At 44.5% G+C, this 19,244-nt stretch overlaps 1 protein-coding gene and 2 pseudogenes across 1 annotated transcript; all 3 read right to left on the bottom strand.

Annotated features, from left to right (window-relative positions):
- Positions 1-1,019: 1,019 nt before the first annotated feature.
- LOC124693326 (30S ribosomal protein S16-2, chloroplastic/mitochondrial-like) lies at positions 1,020-2,311 on the bottom strand. Its single transcript, XM_047226804.1, has 3 exons — positions 2,179-2,311; positions 1,955-2,000; positions 1,020-1,353 (listed from the first exon to the last, which is right to left on the bottom strand). Exons 1-3 carry the CDS (start codon positions 2,309-2,311, stop codon positions 1,113-1,115), a joined length of 420 nt encoding a protein of 139 aa, XP_047082760.1. The 3' UTR covers positions 1,020-1,112.
- A 6,250-nt stretch (positions 2,312-8,561) lies between these two features.
- On the bottom strand, positions 8,562-16,760 carry LOC124658359 (annotated as a pseudogene).
- Positions 16,761-17,745: 985 nt separating this feature from the next.
- Positions 17,746-19,244, bottom strand: LOC124693335 (annotated as a pseudogene).

A 19,244-nucleotide genomic window follows, 5' to 3' on the forward strand; every position in this document is an offset into this window, starting at 1 on the left:
CTGTTTTGTGAGTCTCAAGTCTTACTTAACCTGTCTTTCATATTTACTGCCTGAACTTGTTCATGCAAATTGCGCAGAGTGCATGTTTCAGCTGTTGTCTGTCAGTCTGGATGAAGAACATGATATGTCGTTAGACATTATCATTAGGCAATAACAAGCGCAAGGATACCAGCATGAAAATTTGTGGGTTTTTTTCTGGCTCGTCAGATGCAATTCAGTGTGGTAACTGTGCTTCTTATGTGGGTACTATTTTCAGTGAGGTAAACTGACTCTTTAATTTTGCCGAATATTAATACCAACCGTGTATTTTGAGTACAGTATTGTTTTACCTACCGAGTAGTTGTTTTATTCATTTGCAAAACATATCCCATATGCTCTTTAATTTCAATTTCAAAAAAAGGAGCAATGAGAATCAGGACAATTTCATATTCTACTTCAGCTAAATAATTTAATTTCTTTCTAAGGCAAAGCTGATGACATACTCCCCCGTTTAAAAATAAGTGTCATAGATTTGCATGTATCTAGACGTGTTTTAGTGTGTAGATACATGTGAATCTATCACACTTATTATGGAACAGAGGAAGTATGTTTGAGAATATGCTCTCAGGAGACAACAGGCCTCTTACAGCAGCAAGGCCTACAAGGGATCACACAGGAAACATCAACACGTGACAAACCTCACAAGTATCCACAAGGATGCCCAAGAGTCCAAGAGGCAAGGTGCACCTTTTGCAGCTTCATAATCAAGCAATATATCTCACCTTTGCAACCACAAGCAGATAAAGCATCGGATCTGATTGGATCACACATGAGGAATAGTCATAAAGGAACAAATTTATTTTTCAAGTTGGGAATCCAAAATGAACTCAGAAGTTCAGTGAAGTTGTCATTTATATCATCATATTCCATTCAAAAGGAATCATATTAGGATACAACATAGTAGACTAGAGACAGCTAACTCATGACTCAACATTTTCAGAAATAAAAAAGGAGAGATACATGACTAAACTGTTGCCACATTGTACGCTACACACTCATAATCTTATGACAAGCAGGATAAACAAGTTCCTTCGTCTTGCAGCACCAGTACATAAGCTAGAAATGAAAATATATCACGCTTCCAATGAAGGTTCTGCAGGTTCTTCAGCATCACCTTCAGTAACATTGGGATCATCAACAATTGTGACACCCTCAAGATTCAAGGGACATCCAGTCATCGGATGAATGGGGTTCCTGTCACGATGTCCACCCTTACGGCCCATAGCTAGCAACGGAGGTGGAGGCAGAACCCCAGCGCGGAAGAGTATACGCTGCACAGGATCCGATGGCCGTGCCCCAACAGATAGCCAGTACCTACAACATAAGTATAGTTGTACTGTGTCACAAAAAGTTGCAGGTTTTGCAGCGCAGGCCGAATAAACAGCGTGTCATACTTAGAGCAATTACTTATTAGGTCTGCTATGGATATAATCAAGCACATCTGATGTACTTAAAACAGGTCTGCTATGATGCAATCAAGCACAACTCATGTAATCGAAATGCCTGAATCCTTGTTCATTAAATCAATAATTCTCCACTAATGGAGGGAGGCTGCAAGAAGTGAACGATGCTTGTCGTTTGGCATTGCAATCAACAAGCACTGTGCAGCACGAGATAGTTTCAGTTGCTTTTTCTTTTGTGTACTCAACATCCCAATGATATAATGTACTGCCTGAAGCAAAGCATGATACGGGAAAAAAGCCCAACTTATTTAGGTTTCAGACACTGGCGGAGCTTCATTGTAGCAAAACCAGACCATGGCCCGCAAAGGTTAGTACTTACGGGGATGAAAACATACAATGTTTACTTCTAGAGTAGGTGCAGCAGTAACCGCGGTAAGGCTATTTTCGGCCAAAAAGGAAAATAACTGAATAATAGTCTGTAGGATGAATATCGAGGGAGCACAAAAACTCACTTGACCCGGTCGAATTTCAGTCCCATCCTCTTGCCACCATCCTTCCCTGAAAATGCACACATTTCCTCATCAGCTATCACTAAAGCTCCCACGCACGCCCAAATCCTTCGCAGGTACGACAAGAGTAGCACAGCTAAGCGGAGCCGACTCTTGGGAATAAATAAGCGGGCGCCACGGGGCTACATGAACAGATCGAGTGGGAAATCGAGGTGGGGGAATCTCACCGGGGAGCGGGTTGTAGTAGCCGAGGACCTCGAGGTGCTTCCCGTCGCGCGGGAAACGGCTGTCGGCGGCCATGACCCGGTAGAAGGGCCGGTTCCGGCAGCCGAACCGCGCCAGCCGGATCCGGACCACCATGGCGACACTTTTTTCTTCCTCTTCCTCGCCGCCTTCGCCCGTCGCCTACTCCGGGTGAGGTCGTTTGGGAACAAGGGTTTTAGGTCGGGTCGGGTCGATTTCAGCTGGGATTTCCCTCTCCTGGGCTGGGCTGGGCCTATCCATCATAGTTGCAGTAAATTTGGGGCCTAAAGGAGGCGTTATTTTGGCGGGTTCATGTAACATCCCAAGAGTAACACCTTAGTCCCTTTTACTTTTCTTGCATTGTTGTCATACCATCATGTTGCATTCATGCATATCACCACCTTTGGTTTTGCTAAATTGCATTTGATTCTTGGTTTTCTTTTGTTTGCTTGTTGTTCTCACTCCTTCTTCTTGGTTCATCCCCTTCCTCTTGTGATGTTACAAGAAAAGCACAAGCCAAACTTTCTCCCTCTACTTGATCTATATTCAAATAGGCCATGCCAAAATTTTCCTTTTTCCTTGGTTGCTATAAACCTAGCTCTCCCGCTTCCTTTTGCAATGCACCTATTTTATATCTTTGAGATGGTTTTCAAATGGATGACCCCATTAGGGTTGTCAAATATTTGAAGACCAAATATTTCAATCTCTTTTATTTCTTCTCTATGTCTCTCTCTTTCTCTTTTAATTCTATTCTAGTTCTTTCTCAAGCCACCACATATGGTATAACTTGAGCTGATCTCATATTCTTCCCTGTTCAAATACTTCAAACACTACCCTTCTCAAAATTTCAGAAAACATTTTTTGGAGAAAAGAAAAGAAATAAAGAGATAAAAAGAAAAACACCTAACCTAAACCTAGTCTAACTAAACCAACCTAAACCCTAACACAGCCCAGCCGGCCGGCCCATCTTCTTCTTTTCCAAAAGTAGCACACAACAACACCATCTCTCTCCTTTCACGTGTGAAGCATGGCCATATCAGGCATGAAGATTGGCTGAAGCTCCACGTTGCTTTTCTCCTCATCCATTGGCTCACCTGCCCCCTCTCTCCTTAAGCAACCAGCAGCTGCACCCAAACCCTACCCCTTTTCTCCTCTTCTCCACAAACCAGCCGCCGCCACCCTTCTCCAACCCGGGGCAAAACCCCATCAACCTGCAGCTCGCCGCCGTCGTTCGCCTCGTCGCCATGGACGTCCTCGCCATCACCTGGGCAGGGAGAGGCACCCCTTCGTCCTCCTCTACACCTCGTCGTCACCCCAGGGCCTCAAGCACGCCAAGGCCGGCAGCAAGCTCTTCTTCATCTTCTTCAACTTCTACCCGGCCACTTCTTCTTCAACCTCTCCGGCAGCCCTTCCTCGCCTCCTCCACCTCGCCTCAGCCACCCAGGGTGAGCAGCAGCACCACTTCCCCTTCCCCTGCAAGCATGCCTAGCTCACTGGTTCGAAAGCGAAAACGAAAACGAAATCGAGTAACGAAAAACGCCCAGTTTTGTCTGTTTCACGGTGGCCACTTTCGACACAGATCCCTGTCTACACAGACCACCCCAGCAAGCGTTCTTCACACCGTGGGATAGCTGAGAGTGAGGGCTACAATTTTCCCCCTGGCGACCATGGTTCGATTCCCCCTGGCTTAGAATAACCAACCCGTTTTTGCACTTCCACGCGGGCAAGTTAACTCCAGCCAAAATTCAATTTCCAAATTGCTTTCCTGTTTATTCTCAGCACCTTTTCAATCATTTAATTTTTGCACCTGTCGATTTCCAATTTTGACAAATGAGAGTCCAATTTGATCAGCATTTCATGATCTATTCAAATATGAACTTTGTTTTGGTTTTTGGATAAATAAAATTTGGACATAATTAAAATCTGAATTAATTTGGGTAATATGGCATAATTCATATCTTCAATTCTACAAATCCAAATAGTGCAATTTAAATATCCATTTTCATCAGAAAAGTGAGAGGACTTCAAATCTTGCATTGTCATGCATCATTGGCATCATCTCTGAATTGTCCAAATTAAAACTTGCAAATTCAATTAAGATCTATGTGAGGGTGTTCCACTATTTCTTGCTATATTCGAACACCCCACTTAATTCTGCTATACATGAAATCTTGCACAAATCATCTTGCCATGTCATCATGCATCATATTGCGCATTGCACTTGTATTGATTTGTGCCCTACTCTTCTTGTATGTGCTATTTGGTTCTTCTCGAGTAGACGCCGACGCAGAGCAGTACGAGCAGGAGTACGAGTTCCCCTTGGAGGATCGTGTCGGTGCTTCTACCTCTGATCCGACAAAGCGAGCCCACCCCTTCACCTATTTTACATTTACATGCTCTTTTGATCTATTGCTATCCTTATGTTGTGATTCTGTTGTGTCATGTGTCCTATCCACCTGTTACCTATATCTCCGAGATACACCTCCTTGCCCTACCTATTGTTTGTTGTTTGCCAGCTTTGCGAGTCGTAGGCGAGTTTAGGGTTTTCTGTTGATATCTCGAAATGTTCGGGATATCTTGTTGGGATGTTGACACATGTACTACCTTTTCGAAAATGAAGTGGATAACTTTTGCTACAACTAAAATTGCTAAGGGTTATAATATGCAGAGGCATCTGTGAGCCCTTTGCGAAAGCATCAGAACTTTGACTTGCTAATGTCCCCTAGGACCCGAGTTCTTGTTATCTGTTTCTAAGACTGAGCGCGCTAACCACTCGTGGGAGGTTTTATCGGGACCCCCCATCACCCATTACCATTTCTCAAGTCTGTTGAAAAGGGGGCCACAACCTTGATTTTATTTGCCTATGCCATGTATGACATGCTTTACTTACTGTTGCCTTCGGGTGTTTACTTCCTGTTGCCTTCGGGTGTTTATATTCTGTACTGTACCCCGCGGGACGTTTAGCGAAGCGTGTGGTTCGCACGCCTAGCCGCCGACGCAAACCCTGAGTCCGCATCGGAGTACGGCCGAACTTCGTTTCGGGTAGCTTAGTCGGGTGGCCCCCCTAGGCATTCTTGTTGATTTGGGAACGGTCTTGTTGTGAGACTCCGCCGTAATTAAGCGGGTTCGAGCATGCGTGTATGGTAACATTCGTGCACCCCTGCAGGGTTAAATCTTTTCGGAAAGCCGTGTCCGCGGTTATGGACGACTTGGAGCTGTTTAACTCGATCATAGAACAACTTACACCTAATGTTGTCGCTAATAACTTGCTAATTACTTGCGTAGTAAGTTAGCCCTATTATAATGGAATGGATATAAAATTGTCAACTGTGTGAGTGCCTTGTTAGTACCTCTTGGCTAAGGGGGATCGCACTGGCTGGGTTGTTGTTTGCAGAGTATAGAACTGCTAGATTATGCGCTCTCTCACCTTCTCTATTAGACGGAAGTTGTAGCGTGTCTCTATTGGATAGTGCTTTGCTGCCGCTAAACTCCAGCATATAGCCGGGCGAAGTTTACACCGCCCACCAGCAAGCATAGCTGGTCTTGTCTCGCAAGTACGTGCCAACGGTACTTACCCTCGTTTTTCTTCCTCTTTTTCCGGAACCCGCTTTTCGACAAACAGGTACGACAGATGATGAGCAGTACGCAGGTGGCTACTTTGTCGAGTTCACGGACGACGACTTCGTTGCGTAGCAGGATCGTTCCTAAGGCAGCAGCCTGTGGCATGTTGGTTACGGGAACACCGCTTGATTATCCTCAGGACTCTTAGTCCAATTTGGATCTTGTCTGTACCCAGACTATTTGGCTATCTTATGTATGATGTACGGATGGGATATGTTTCCCCGTTGAGTGTCATTTGGATCTTGCTCTTTAGAGCGTTGCTATATATATGAACCTTATTTCCATCTTTTGTGTCGTACATAGTCATGTTGTGATATTCAAGCTGTATTCTACCCTTGTATCCTGTGCACAGTGTGTGTATGTGTGAAGTGCACAGGAAGGTGAAGCACTCAGGCCTGAAAAGCCTACCGTGAGCCTTTGAGGTGGGTGTTGTGTGCATGGGCGTGTCGAGCAGTTGCTTGGCCTACCCATATGCTTGGGAATGCGAGGCGACCTCACGGTCCTTTGTAGTGACCTCATGCACATAAACCCCTCTTACCTGCGCGCTCTGGGTTTTCCTACTCCTGGGGCTTACAGTTCATGTCTACGTTTGGCCCGTTGTATATGGACTTGTAAATTTAAGCTTCAGTTTCTAGGCAAAAAAAAGGTCACTTCAAGTTAAAGCTTCATTTGAAAAAAAAAATTGACCAGATTGCATTTTTTGTGCAAAATCATATTCATAGATGACACGGTAAGAGGTGGTATAACTTATCACAAAAAGTATATGTAAGAATATACACGAGGTTACGTAAACGTGTGCACTAACACACTAGAACACTAACAAAATGTGTCGACTACAGGAGGAATCTCTGACACGAAATCAGGTTTCGTAGATAGACGCGTTTTGGATGTAGAATTTTCGTGGGATCATTTTGATATATTATGCGTTTTTTTTCGAGTTCGTATGCAACCAGAAATCCAGTTTGATGATTTTCCCACGCAATTTTGCAAAAAAAGTCGAAATTATTGTTTGTTAATTCTCAGTGGTAAAAGATGACATAATACATGGGCATCTTGAAGGAATTTATTTTTTGAAATTTTTATCTATTTTTCTTATTTTGTAAAGAGGTAAAAAAGGCGATCCAGGGGGGGTGGAGTTGCGTGGGGAGTCAAAAAAAGTTCTAGGCGCATGCAACTCATGTGCGCCATAGAAATGTGTAGTTTATGTGGCGCACGATCCGACGTGCGCCACAGAAGTCTTAATTCAGTGGCGCACCAGAACCAGTGCGCCACAGAATGTCTTATTTCTGTGGCGCACGTGATCCCGTGCGTCATAGTGAAACCAATGATTGGGGATGGCCCCACCAAATTTCTGTGGCGCATGGATCCATGGTACGCCACAAAATTAAGCTATTTCTGTGGCGCACCGTGCCTGGTGCGCCACAAAATAACTTTCTGTGGCGCATTTTTTGTGGTGCGCCACAGAATTAAGCTCCACCTATAAGGGTTTTCCTACTAGTGTGTGCGGCAGAACTTGATGATCGCGGTTGCTTTAGGGGCATATAATTGGATAATCCGGTGGTTTCGATGTGGGCCACACCCGTCAGTGTGGGAATAAGTTTAATTGTGCGAACTAAATTAGAATTGCTAAAATAACAAGATTCGTGATAAAATGAACATCGGCACGGAATGAAATACTCATCAGAATACATAATGCATAAACAACCATATGTCAGCCAGGACTGAAATACATAGTGAAATACACATATTGCTACCAGAAATAATAATTTCTTACTCAGAAATAAGGTGATCTAGAGTTTATTCAAGCGACCTGAAAGCGTCCGACATGAAGGCGCACGTCGACTTAATCACGTTTATCGTAGGAGCCACATTTTCTTCAGATTCCCTGGTTACTTGCTTCAGAGTGTCCTTACAGGTCATAGTTGGACAATTCATACAAATTGTCGACGGTTTTCTTCCACATCGCCGCTAACACATGTTGCAACTCCAGCGGGTGCTCTTTATCAACATACAACACGAAGTTACACGGTGACACTCGACCCTCAAACAAATTTCACAATTCATGGCCCAATGTCTGGATACCAAACGAGCAGTACTTCTTGCCCTTTTTTTCATTATTACCTTGACTAAGAGCTAATTGAGCTCACTTTATCTTTTTTTAACAAATTTCAGTTTATTCCCCCTACTTTTACATTTTTTTTACACGAATTGCCCCCATTTAGTGAAAGTTTGATCGCTTTTACTCAAGGTGGAAGTAGGCCAGTAGGGGTTAAAAAACAGAATTCACACTTCTTTTCTTTACAACTGATGTAAACTCAACGCGATTTTCTTATACGAGGATAAACCATTACTGACCATAACGATATCCTAACATTTCCATCCCTAGGTCACAAAACTGTACGTGCGTGCAGACAGGTGGGAGCACGGCCTGAGTGGGAATATCTGCAGTTCAGATACCTGAATTAGTTTCTGCAACGTGAATTTTCATTTTGTTCAACAATCAGTGTAAAATATACCCAATCTTAACAATTAGTCGCCTAGCATCTAATCTACGAAGAATATTGCAGGATCATCCAAATATCCAGTGCCTGCAAACCCCTCCTTGATCGATCTCTGATCTCTTCTCTGGCACGTTTCGCAGATTCAGAGTCATCTCTGTCCTGGGCTCGAACGCACGGCATGGCGAGTAACTGAGCACGGTCTGGTCAGGTCGTCAGGGAAAGCAGACGAGCAGCAGTAGCAGAAGTCACGGCCGGATGATTCTCGTGCTCGCCGACGAGGCCCTTATCGCCGGCGGTACATGAGCGCCTCCACGGCCGTAGTTGTAAACCGGTGGTTCGTAAGCGCATGCGCTACCACGGTAGTTGTCGTCAGTCGGTGGTAGATAAGCGCCCGCGCCACCGTTGCCGTGCGCCGGCGGCACGCTGTCATCGCCAGTGCTCTGGCCACCGTTCGCGTACAACGACCCCGCATTGACACCGTCAATCTGCGCTCCGAGGAAGACGGCGTCCGACTCCTTTATCCTGCAGCGGAAACCAGTCGCAAGGCTGTCAACTACACGTTTGTACATGTCACATGTGTATGTTTGCCATGGCGGGTTTGATGAACTGACCCAGATGTCGGGAGGCAGAAGGCGATGTTGTAGTCGTCGGCGTTGCAGGTGAAGGTGCTGGTGCTGTCGTCGTAGGCGTAGCTGTACGCGCGCGGGCACGCCGTCTTGAAGATAGATGAATAGGCAGTCGGGCGGCACGCTGCCGGCGTGCCGTAGGCGCCGCTGCAGCAGTAGCTGTCCTGCCCGAACGCCTCGCACGCGCTCCGGCACGCGATCGCGCCGGCGCCACAGTCCACCTGCAGCTCCTTCGGGCACGCTGGCACACCGATCGACAACTCGAGATCATCAGAGCCGGCCGGCAATGGCGGGTGATGTCTACGGGAGCTTCTATTCTTGTAGACAATGTTGGGCCTCCAAGAGCAGAGGTTTGTAGAACAGCAGCAAGTTTCCCTTAAGTGGATCACCCAAGGTTTATCGATCTCAGGGAGGAAGAGGTCAAAGATATCCCTCTCATGCAACCCCGCAACCACAAAGCAAGAAGTCTCTTGTGTCCCCAACACACCTAATAGGTGCACTAGTTCGGCGAAGAGATAGTGAAATACAGGTGGTATGAATAAGTAGTAGCAACGGCACCGGAAAAGTGCTTTGCCCGAGACAAGTAAACAAGTAGTAGTAACGCAGCAAGTAGTAACGCAGCGGTAGTAACGCAGCAGTAGTAACGCAAGTAAAACAAGAAACAAGCAGCGATAGCGATATTTAGGAACAAGGCCTAGGGATTAGACTTTCACTAGTGGACACTCTCAACTTTGATCACATAACATAATAGATAAATGCATACTCTACACTCTTGTTGGATGATGAACACATTGCGTAGGATTACACGAACCCTCAATGCTGGAGTTAACAAGCTCCACAATTCAATGTTCATATTTAAATAACCTTAGAGTGCAAGAAAGATCAACACGACTAAACCAAGTACTAACACAAGCATGCACACTGTCACCTTCACGCTATGTAGGAGGAATAGATCACATCAATACTATCATAATGATAATTAACTCCACAACCTACAAGAGATCATGATCATAGCATATGCCAAGTACTAACACGGATGCACACACTGTCACCATTACACCATGCAGGAGGAATAAACTACTTTAATAACATCACTAGAGTAGCACATAGATAAATTGTGATACAAAACACATTGCAATCATAAAGAGATATAAATAAGCACTTCACTACGCCATTCATAACAGTGAGTAAGTATTCTGTGAAATATAGCCTAAGAGACCCACACGGTGCACACACTCGTCACCTTTAGACACGTGGGACAAGGAGTCTCCTGGAGATCACATAAGTAAAACTCACTTGACTAGCATAATGACATCTAGATTACAAGCATCATCATATGAATCTCAATCATGTAAGGCAGCTCATGAGATTATTGTATTGAAGTACATAGGAGAGAGATGAACCACATAGCTACCGGTACATCCCCGAGCCTCGATGGAGAACTACTCCTCCTCATGGGAGCAGCAGCGGTGATGAAGATGGCGGTGGAGATGGCAGCGGTGTCGATGGAGAAGCCTTCCGGGGCACTTCCCCGCTCCGGCAGGGTGCCGGAACAGAGACTCCTGTCCCCCAGATCTTGGCTTCGCGATGGCGGCGGCTCTGGAAGGTTTTCCGTATCGTGGTTCTTCGTATCAGGGTTTTCGCGACGGAGGCTTTAAATAGGCGGAAGGGCAGCCTCGGAGGGGGCCTGGGGGGCCCACACCATAGGGCGGCGCGGCCCCCCTCTGGCCGCGCCAGGGTGTGGTGTGGGGCCCCCGGGCTTCCTCCGGCGGCTCTCGGGTGTTCGGAAGGCTCCGGGAAAAATAGGGACCTGGGTCTTGATTTCGTCCAATTCCGAGAATATTTCTTTACTAGGATTTCCGGAACCAAAAACAGCGTAGAAACAGGAACCGGCTCTTCGGCATCTTGTTAATAGGTTAGTTCCGGAAAATGCACGAATATGACATAAAGTGTGCATAAAACATGTAGGTATCATCAATAATATGGCATGGAACATAAGAAATTATCGATACGTCGGAGACGTATCAAGCATCCCCAAGCTTAGTTACGCTCGTCCCGAGCGAGGTAAAACGATAACAAAGATAATTTCTGAAGTGACATGCCATCATAAACTTGATCATACTATTTGTAAACATATGTAGTGGATGCAGCGATCAAAACAATAGTAATGACATGAGTAAACAAGTGAATCATAAAGCAAAGACTTTTCATGAATAGTACTTCAAGACAAGCATTAATAAGTCTTGCATAAGAGTTAACTCATAAAGCAATAAATCAAAGTAAAGGCATTGAAGCAACACAAAGGAAGATTAAGTTTCAGCGGTTGCTTTCAACTTGTAACATGTATATCTCATGGATAATTGTCAATGCAAAGCAATATAACAAATGCAATATGCAAGTATGTAGGAATCAATGCACAGTTCACACAAGTGTTTGCTTCTTGAGGTGGAGAGAGATAGGTGAACTGACTCAACATAAAAGTAAAAAGAATGGTCCTTCAAAGAGGAAAGCATCGATTGCTATATTTGTGCTAGAGCTTTTATTTTGAAAACATGAAACAATTTTGTCAACGGTAGTAATAAAGCATATGAGTTGTGTAAATTATATCTTACAAGTTGCAAGCCTCATGCATAGTATACTAATAGTGCCCGCACCTTGTCCTAATTAGCTTGGACTACCGGATCTTTGCAATGCACATGTTTTAACCAAGTGTCACAATGGGGTACCTCCATGCCGCCTGTACAAAGGTCTAAGGAGAAAGCTCGCATTTTGGATTTCTCGCTTTTGATTATTCTCAACTTAGACATCCATACCGGGACAACATGGACAACGAGATAATGGACTCCTCTTTAATGCATAAGCATGTGGCAACAATTATTATTCTCATATGAGATTGAGGATATGTGTCCAAAACTGAAACTTTCACCATGAATCATGGCTTTAGTTAGCGGCCCAATGTTCTTCTCTAACAATATGCATGCTCCAACCATAAAGGTGGTAGATCTCTCTTACTTCGGACAAGACGGACATGCATAGCAACTCACATGATATTCAACAAAGGGTAGTTGATGGCGTCCCCGAAACATGGTTATCGCACAACAAGCAACTTAATAAGAGATAAAGTGCATAAGTACATATTCAATACCACAATAGTTTTTAAGCTATTTGTCCCATGAGCTATATATTGCAAAGGTGAATGATGGAATTTTAAAGGTAGCACTCAAGCAATTTACTTTGGAATGGCGGATAAATACCATGTAGTAGGTAGGTATGGTGGACACAAATGGCATAGTGGTTGGCTCAAGTATTTTGGATGCATGAGAAGTATTCCCTCTCGATACAAGGTTTAGGCTAGCAAGGTTATTTGAACAAACACAAGGATGAACGGTGCAGCAAAACTCACATAAAAGACATATTGTAAACATTATAAGACTCTACACCGTCTTCCTTGTTGTTCAAAACTCAATACTAGATATTATCTAGACTTTAGAGAGACCAAATATGCAAACCAAATTAGCAAGCTCTAAGTGTTTCTTCATTAATGGGTGCAAAGTATATGATGCAAGAGCTTAAACATGAGCACAACAATTGCCAAGTATCAAATTATCCAAGACATTTTAGAGTTACTACATGTAGCATTTTCCAATTCCAACCATATAACAATTTAACGAAGAAGAAACTTCGCCATGAATACTATGAGTAGAGCCTAAGGACATACTTGTCCATATGCTACAGCGGAGCGTGTCTCTCTCCCACACAAGCATTTATTCAAACAAAAACAAAAACAAAAGCAAACAGACGCTCCAAGTAAAGTACATAAGATGTGACTGAATAAAAATATAGTTTCAAGAGAAGGAACCTGATAATTTGTCGATAAAGAAGGGGATGCCTTGGGCATCCCCAAGCTTAGACGCTTGAGTCTTCTTATAATATGCAGGGGTGAACCACCGGGGCATCCCCAAGCTTAGAGCTTTCACTCTTCTTGATCATAGTATATCATCCTCCTCTCTTGACCCTTGAAAACTTCCTCCACACCAAACTCGAAACAAACTCATTAGAGGGTTAGTGCATAATCAAAAATTCACATGTTCAGAGGTGACACAATCATTCTTAACACTTCTGGACATTGCCCAAAGCTACTGGAAGGCAATGGAACAAAGAAATCCACCCAACACAGCGAAAGAAGCAATGCGAAATAAAAGGCAGAATCTGTCAAAACAGAACAGTCCATAAAGACGAATTTTAAAAGGGCACCAGACTTGCTCAAATGAAAATGCCCAAATTGAATGAAAGTTGCGTACATATCTGAGGATCACTCACGTAAATTGGCATAATTTTCTGAGTTACCTACAGAGAATTAGGCCCAGATTCGTGACAGCAAGAAATCTGTTTCTGCGCAGTAATCCAAATCTAGTATGAACCTTACCATCAAAGACTTTACTTGGCACAACAAATGCAATAAAATAAGATAAGGAGAGGTTGCTACAGTAGTAAACAACTTCCAAGACACAAATATAAAACAAAGTACTGTAGCAAAATAACACATGGGTTATCTCCCAAGAAGTTCTTTCTTTTTAGCCATTAAGATGGGCTCAGCAGTTTTAATGATGCACTCGCAAGAAATAGTATTTGAGGCAAAAGAGAGCATCAAGAGGCAAATTCAAAACACATTTAAGTCTAACATGCTTCCTATGCATAGGAATCTTGTAAATAAACAAGTTCATGAAGAGCAAAGTAACAAGCATAGGAAGATAAAACAAGTGTAGCTTCAAAAATTTCAGCACATAGAGAGGCATTTTAGTAACATGAAAATTTCTACAACCATATTTTCCTCTCTCATAATAACTTTCAATAGCAACATGAGCAAATTCAACAATATAACTATCACATAAAGCATTCTTATCATGAGTCTCATGCATAAAATTATTACTCTCCACATAAGCATAATCAATTTTATTAGTTGTAGTGGGAGCAAATTCAACAAAGTAGCTATCATTATTATTCTCATCAAGTGTAGGAGGCATAGTATAATCACAACAAAATTTACTCTCCATAGTAGGTGGCACCAAAAGACCACTATCATTATAATCATCATAAATAGGAGGCAAAGTATCATCAAAGAAAATTTTCTCCTCAATGCTTGGGGGACTAAAAAGATCATGAAAACCAGCTTCCCCAAGCTTAGAACTTTCTATATTATTATCAACAATGGTGTTCAAAGCGTTCATACTAATATTACTACCAGAGCATGCAAATAAGATTTCATAGGTTTTTTAATTTTCGCATCAAACAATCCATGTTTTAAATCAGGAAATAGAATAAGAAGCTCATTGTTGTCCATTATGCCAAACTAGTGTAAACAAGAAACAAAAAGATGCAATTGCAGGATCTAAAGGAAATAGCTTCGAGCACACACACAATGGTAACAGAAAAGTACTTATGCCTGGGACCGGAGTATGAGAGCCTTTTACCTTTCCTCCCCGGCAACGGCGCCAGAAAAGTGGCTAGTTGCCGGGGTTGCCGGTGTGTGAGTGCCGTTTATCTTTCCTCCCCGGCAACGGCGCCAGAAAAGTGCTTGATGTCTACGGGAGCTTCTATTCTTGTAGACAAGTGTTGGGCCTCCAAGAGCGAGAGGTTTGTAGAACAGCAGCAAGTTTCCCTTAAGTGGATCACCCAAGGTTTATCGATCTCGGGGAGGAAGAGGTCAAAGATATCCCTCTCATGCAACCCCGCAACCACAAAGCAAGAAGTCTCTTGTGTCCCCAACACACCTAATAGGTGCACTAGTTCGGCGAAGAGATAGTGAAATACGGGTGGTATGAATAAGTAGTAGCAACGGCACCAGTAAAAGTGCTTTGCCCGGGACGATAAACAAGCAGTAGTAACGCAGCAGTAGTAACGCAGCGTAGTAACGCAAGTAAAACAAGAAACAAGCAGCGATAGCGATATTTAGGAACAAGGCCTAGGGATTAGACTTTCACTAGTGGACACTCTCAACTTTGATCACATAACATAATAGATAAATGCATACTCTACACTCTTGTTGGATGATGAACACATTGCGTAGGATTACACGAACCCTCAATGCCGGAGTTAACAAGCTCCACAATTCAATGTTCATATTTAAATAACCTTAGAGTGCAAGAAAGATCAACACGACTAAACCAAGTACTAACACGAGCATGCACACTCGTCACCTTCACGCTATGTAGGAGGAATAGATCACATCAATACTATCATAATGATAATTAACTCCACAACCTACAAGAGATCATGATCATAGCATATGCCAAGTACTAACACGGATGCACACACTGTCACCATTACACCGTGCAGGAGGAATAAACTACTTTAATAACATCACTAGAGTAGCACATAGATAAATTGTGATACAAAACACATTGCAATCATAAAGAGATATAAATAAGCACTTCACTACGCCATTCATAACAGTGAGTAAGTATTCTGTGAAATATAGCCTAAGAGACCCACACGGTGCACACACTCGTCACCTTTACACACGTGGGACAAGGAGTCTCCGGAGATCACATAAGTAAAACTCACTTGACTAGCATAATGACATCTAGATTACAAGCATCATCATATGAATCTCAATCATGTAAGGCAGCTCATGAGATTATTGTATTGAAGTACATAGGAGAGAGATGAACCACATAGCTACCGGTACAGCCCCGAGCCTCGATGGAGAACTACTCCCTCCTCATGGGAGCAGCAGCGGTGATGAAGATGGCGGTGGAGATGGCAGCGGTGTCGATGGAGAAGCCTTCTGGGGGCACTTCACCGCTCCGGCAGGGTGCCGGAACAGAGACTCCTGTCCCCCAGATCTTGGCTTCGCGATGGCGGCGGCTCTGGAAGGTTTTCCGTATCGTGGTTCTTCGTATCAGGGTTTTCGCGACGGAGGCTTTAAATAGGCGGAAGGGCAGCCTCGGAGGGGGCCTGGGGGGCCCACACCATAGGGCGGCGCGACCCCCCTCTGGCCGCGCCAGGGTGTGGTGTGGGGCCCCCAGGGCTTCCCTCTGGCGGCTCTCGGGTGTTCTGGAAGGCTCCGGGAAAAATAGGGACTTGGGTCTTGATTTCGTCCAATTCCGAGAATATTTCGTTACTAGGATTTCGGAACCAAAAACAGCGAGAAAACAGAACCGACTCTTCGGCATCTTGTTAATAGGTTAGTTCCGTGAAAATGCACGAATATGACATAAAGTGTGCATAAAACATGTAGGTATCATCAATAATATGGCATGGAACATAAGAAATTATCGATACGTCGGAGACGTATCAGCGGGCGGTGCGCGCAAGCCTCATTAGCACGGAACGTTTATTACTTACAGCGGTTGAGGTCGGCCATGCAGCCGGTGGCATTGCACGTGCCCTGTCCCCGCAGCGCTCGCGGGATGGCAACGACGGGGAGGTTGTACCCGTCGACGAGGCTCACGTCGTAGAAGTCCTCGCCGCCGGACTTCCCCAGCGTGACCTCGAAGAGCGTAGCCGGCGGCGTGGCGCCAGCGCCGCGGCACTCCATCCGCCCGCCGCAGTCGCCTGTCTGGCAGATCCCTGCGCCGGCCGCGTCGAACACGCACCCTGTGCGCGCCCACATCTGCCCCGACCACCCTGCCGACGCGGCCAGCCGCACCGTCTGCCCCGGTGCGAGCTCGAACCCCGTCGTGGACAGTGTCCCGGCCAGATGGTGTAGGCGCAGTAGTTCCATATGGTGAACGTCGTTGCGCCCGTCGAGGCCTGAAACCACGGCGCCAACGCCAGCACAAGGAGCCATAGCTTGCAATGTCTTCGCTCTCCCATGGTGATTCATAGCACAAGCAGCTGATCTTGATCGGAAGCGAGGAAGAAGGCATTGGGAGGATACTTCCGATATTTAAAGAGGAAACCATGCAAAGTAAGCTTTTCTTGGTGAACTTGGTTTAGCATATGCTGCATGGGGGTGGCCTAGGCAAGAAGAAATACCTTTTGGGATGATACAAGCTTATGCTGCATGATGGTGACATATTGTTAGACCCAAAGGAGAAATACCTTGATTCCTGGTCAAACATTCTCTTCTCTGTTTTGTGAGTCTCAAGTCTGGATGAAGAACATGATATGTCGTTAGACATTATCATTAGGCAATAACAAGCGCAAGGATACCAGCATGAAAATCTGTGGGTTTTTTCTTCGCTCGTCGATGCAATTCGGTGTGGTAACTCGTGCTTCTTATGTGGGTACTATTTTCGATGAGGTAAACCGACTCTTTAATTTTGCCGAATATTAATACCAAACGTGTATTTTGAGTACAGTATTGTTTTACCTACCGAGTAGCTGTTTTATTCATTTGCAAAACATATCCAATATGCTCTTTAATTTCAATTTCAAAAAAGGAGCAATGAGAATCAGGACAATTTCATATTCTACTTCAGCTAAATAATTTAATTTCTTTCTAAGGCAAAGCTGATGACATACTCCCCCGTTTCAAAATAAGTGTCATAGATTTGCATGTATCTAGACGTGTTTTAGTGTGTAGATACATGTGAATCTATCACACTTATTATGGAACATAGGAAGTATGTTTGAGAATATGCTCTCAGGAGACAACAGGCCTCTTATAGCAGCAAGGCCTACAAGGGATCACACAGGAAACATCAACACAGACAAACCTCACAAGTATCCACAAGGATGCCCAAGAGTCCAAGAGGCAAGGTGCACCTTTTGCAGCTTCATAATCAAGCAATATATCTCACCTTTGCAACCACAGCGCAGATAAAGCATCGGATCTGATTGGATCACACATGAGGAATAGTCATAAAGGAACAAATTTATTTTTCAAGTTGGGAATCCAAAATGAACTCAGAAGTTCAGTGAAGTTGTCATTTATATCATCATATTCCATTCAAAAGGAATCATATTAGGAGACAACATAGTAGACTGGAGAAAGCTAACTCATGACTCAACATTTCCAGAAATAAAAAAGGAGAGATACATGACTAAACTGTTGCCACATTGTATGCTACACACTCATAATCTTATGACAAGCAGGATAAACAAGTTCCTTCGTCTTGCAGCACCACTACATAAGCCAGAAATGAAAATATATCACGCTTCCAATGAAGGTTCTCGGGTTCTTCGACATCACCTTCGATAGCATTGGGATCATCAACAATTGTGACACCCTCAAGATCCAAGGGACGTCCGAGTCATCGGATGAATGGGGTTCTCGTCACGATGTCCACCCTTACGGCCCATAGCTAGCAACGGAGGTGGAGGCGGAACCCCGGCGCGGAAGAGTATACGCCGCACGGGATCCGATGGTTGTGCCCCAACGGATAGACGAGTACCTACAACATAAGTATAGTTGTACTTGTGTCCCAAAAAGTTGCGGGTTTTGCGGCGCGAGGCCGAATAAACAGCGTGTCATACTTAGAGCAATTACTTATTAGGTCTCGCTATGGATATAATCAAGCACATCCGATGTACTTAAAACAGTGTCTGCTATGATGCAATCAAGCACAACTCATGTAATCGAAATGCCTGAATCCTTGTTCATTAAATCAATAATTCTCCACTAATGGAGGGAGGCTGCAAGAAGTGAACGATGCTTGTCGTTTGGCATTGCAATCAACAAGCACTGTGCAGCACGAGATAGTTTCAGTTGCTTTTTCTTTTGTGTACTCAACATCCCAATGATATAATGTATTGCCTGAAGCAAAGCATGATACGGGAAAAAAGCCCAACTTATTTAGGTTTCAGACACTGGCGGAGCTTCATTGTAGCAAAACCAGACCATGGCCCGCAAAAGTTAGTACTTACGGGGATGAAAACATACAATGTTTACTTCTAGAATAGGTGCAACAGAAACTGCGGTAAGGCTGTTTTCGGCCAAAAAGGAAAATAACTGAATAATAGTCTGTAGGATGAATATCGAGGGAGCACAAAAACTCACTTGACCCGGTCGAATTTCAGTCCCATCCTCTTGCCACCATCCTTCCCTGAAAATGCACACATTTCCTCATCAGCTATCACTAAAGCTCCCACGCACGCCCAAATCCTTCGCAGGTACGACAAGAGTAGCACAGCTAAGCGGAGCCGACTCTTGGGAATAAATAAGCGGGCGCCACGGGGCTACATGAACAGATCGAGTGGGAAATCGAGGTGGGGAAATCTCACCGGGGAGCGGGTTGTAGTAGCCGAGGACCTCGAGGTGCTTCCCGTCGCGCGGGAGCGGCTGTCGGCGGCCATGACCCGGTAGAAGGGCCGGTTCCGGCAGCCGAACCGCGCCAGCCGGATCCGGACCACCAT

The sequence above is a fragment of the Lolium rigidum genome, chromosome 1, assembly GCF_022539505.1.
Source record: "Lolium rigidum isolate FL_2022 chromosome 1, APGP_CSIRO_Lrig_0.1, whole genome shotgun sequence".
NCBI classification, from domain to species: domain Eukaryota; kingdom Viridiplantae; phylum Streptophyta; class Magnoliopsida; order Poales; family Poaceae; genus Lolium; species Lolium rigidum.

Excerpts from the sequence above, each read along its gene's own strand:
- LOC124693326 (XM_047226804.1), bottom strand. The coding sequence starts at position 2,311 with ATGGTGGTCCGGATCCGGCTGGCGCGGTTCGGCTGCCGGAACCGGCCC. Across the intron at positions 2,001-2,178 it reads CTACTACAACCCGCTCCCCG|GGAAGGATGGTGGCAAGAGG; the intron begins GTGAGATTCCCC and ends GTGCATTTTCAG. Across the intron at positions 1,354-1,954 it reads CTGAAATTCGACCGGGTCAA|GTACTGGCTATCTGTTGGGG; the intron begins GTGAGTTTTTGT and ends CTTATGTTGTAG.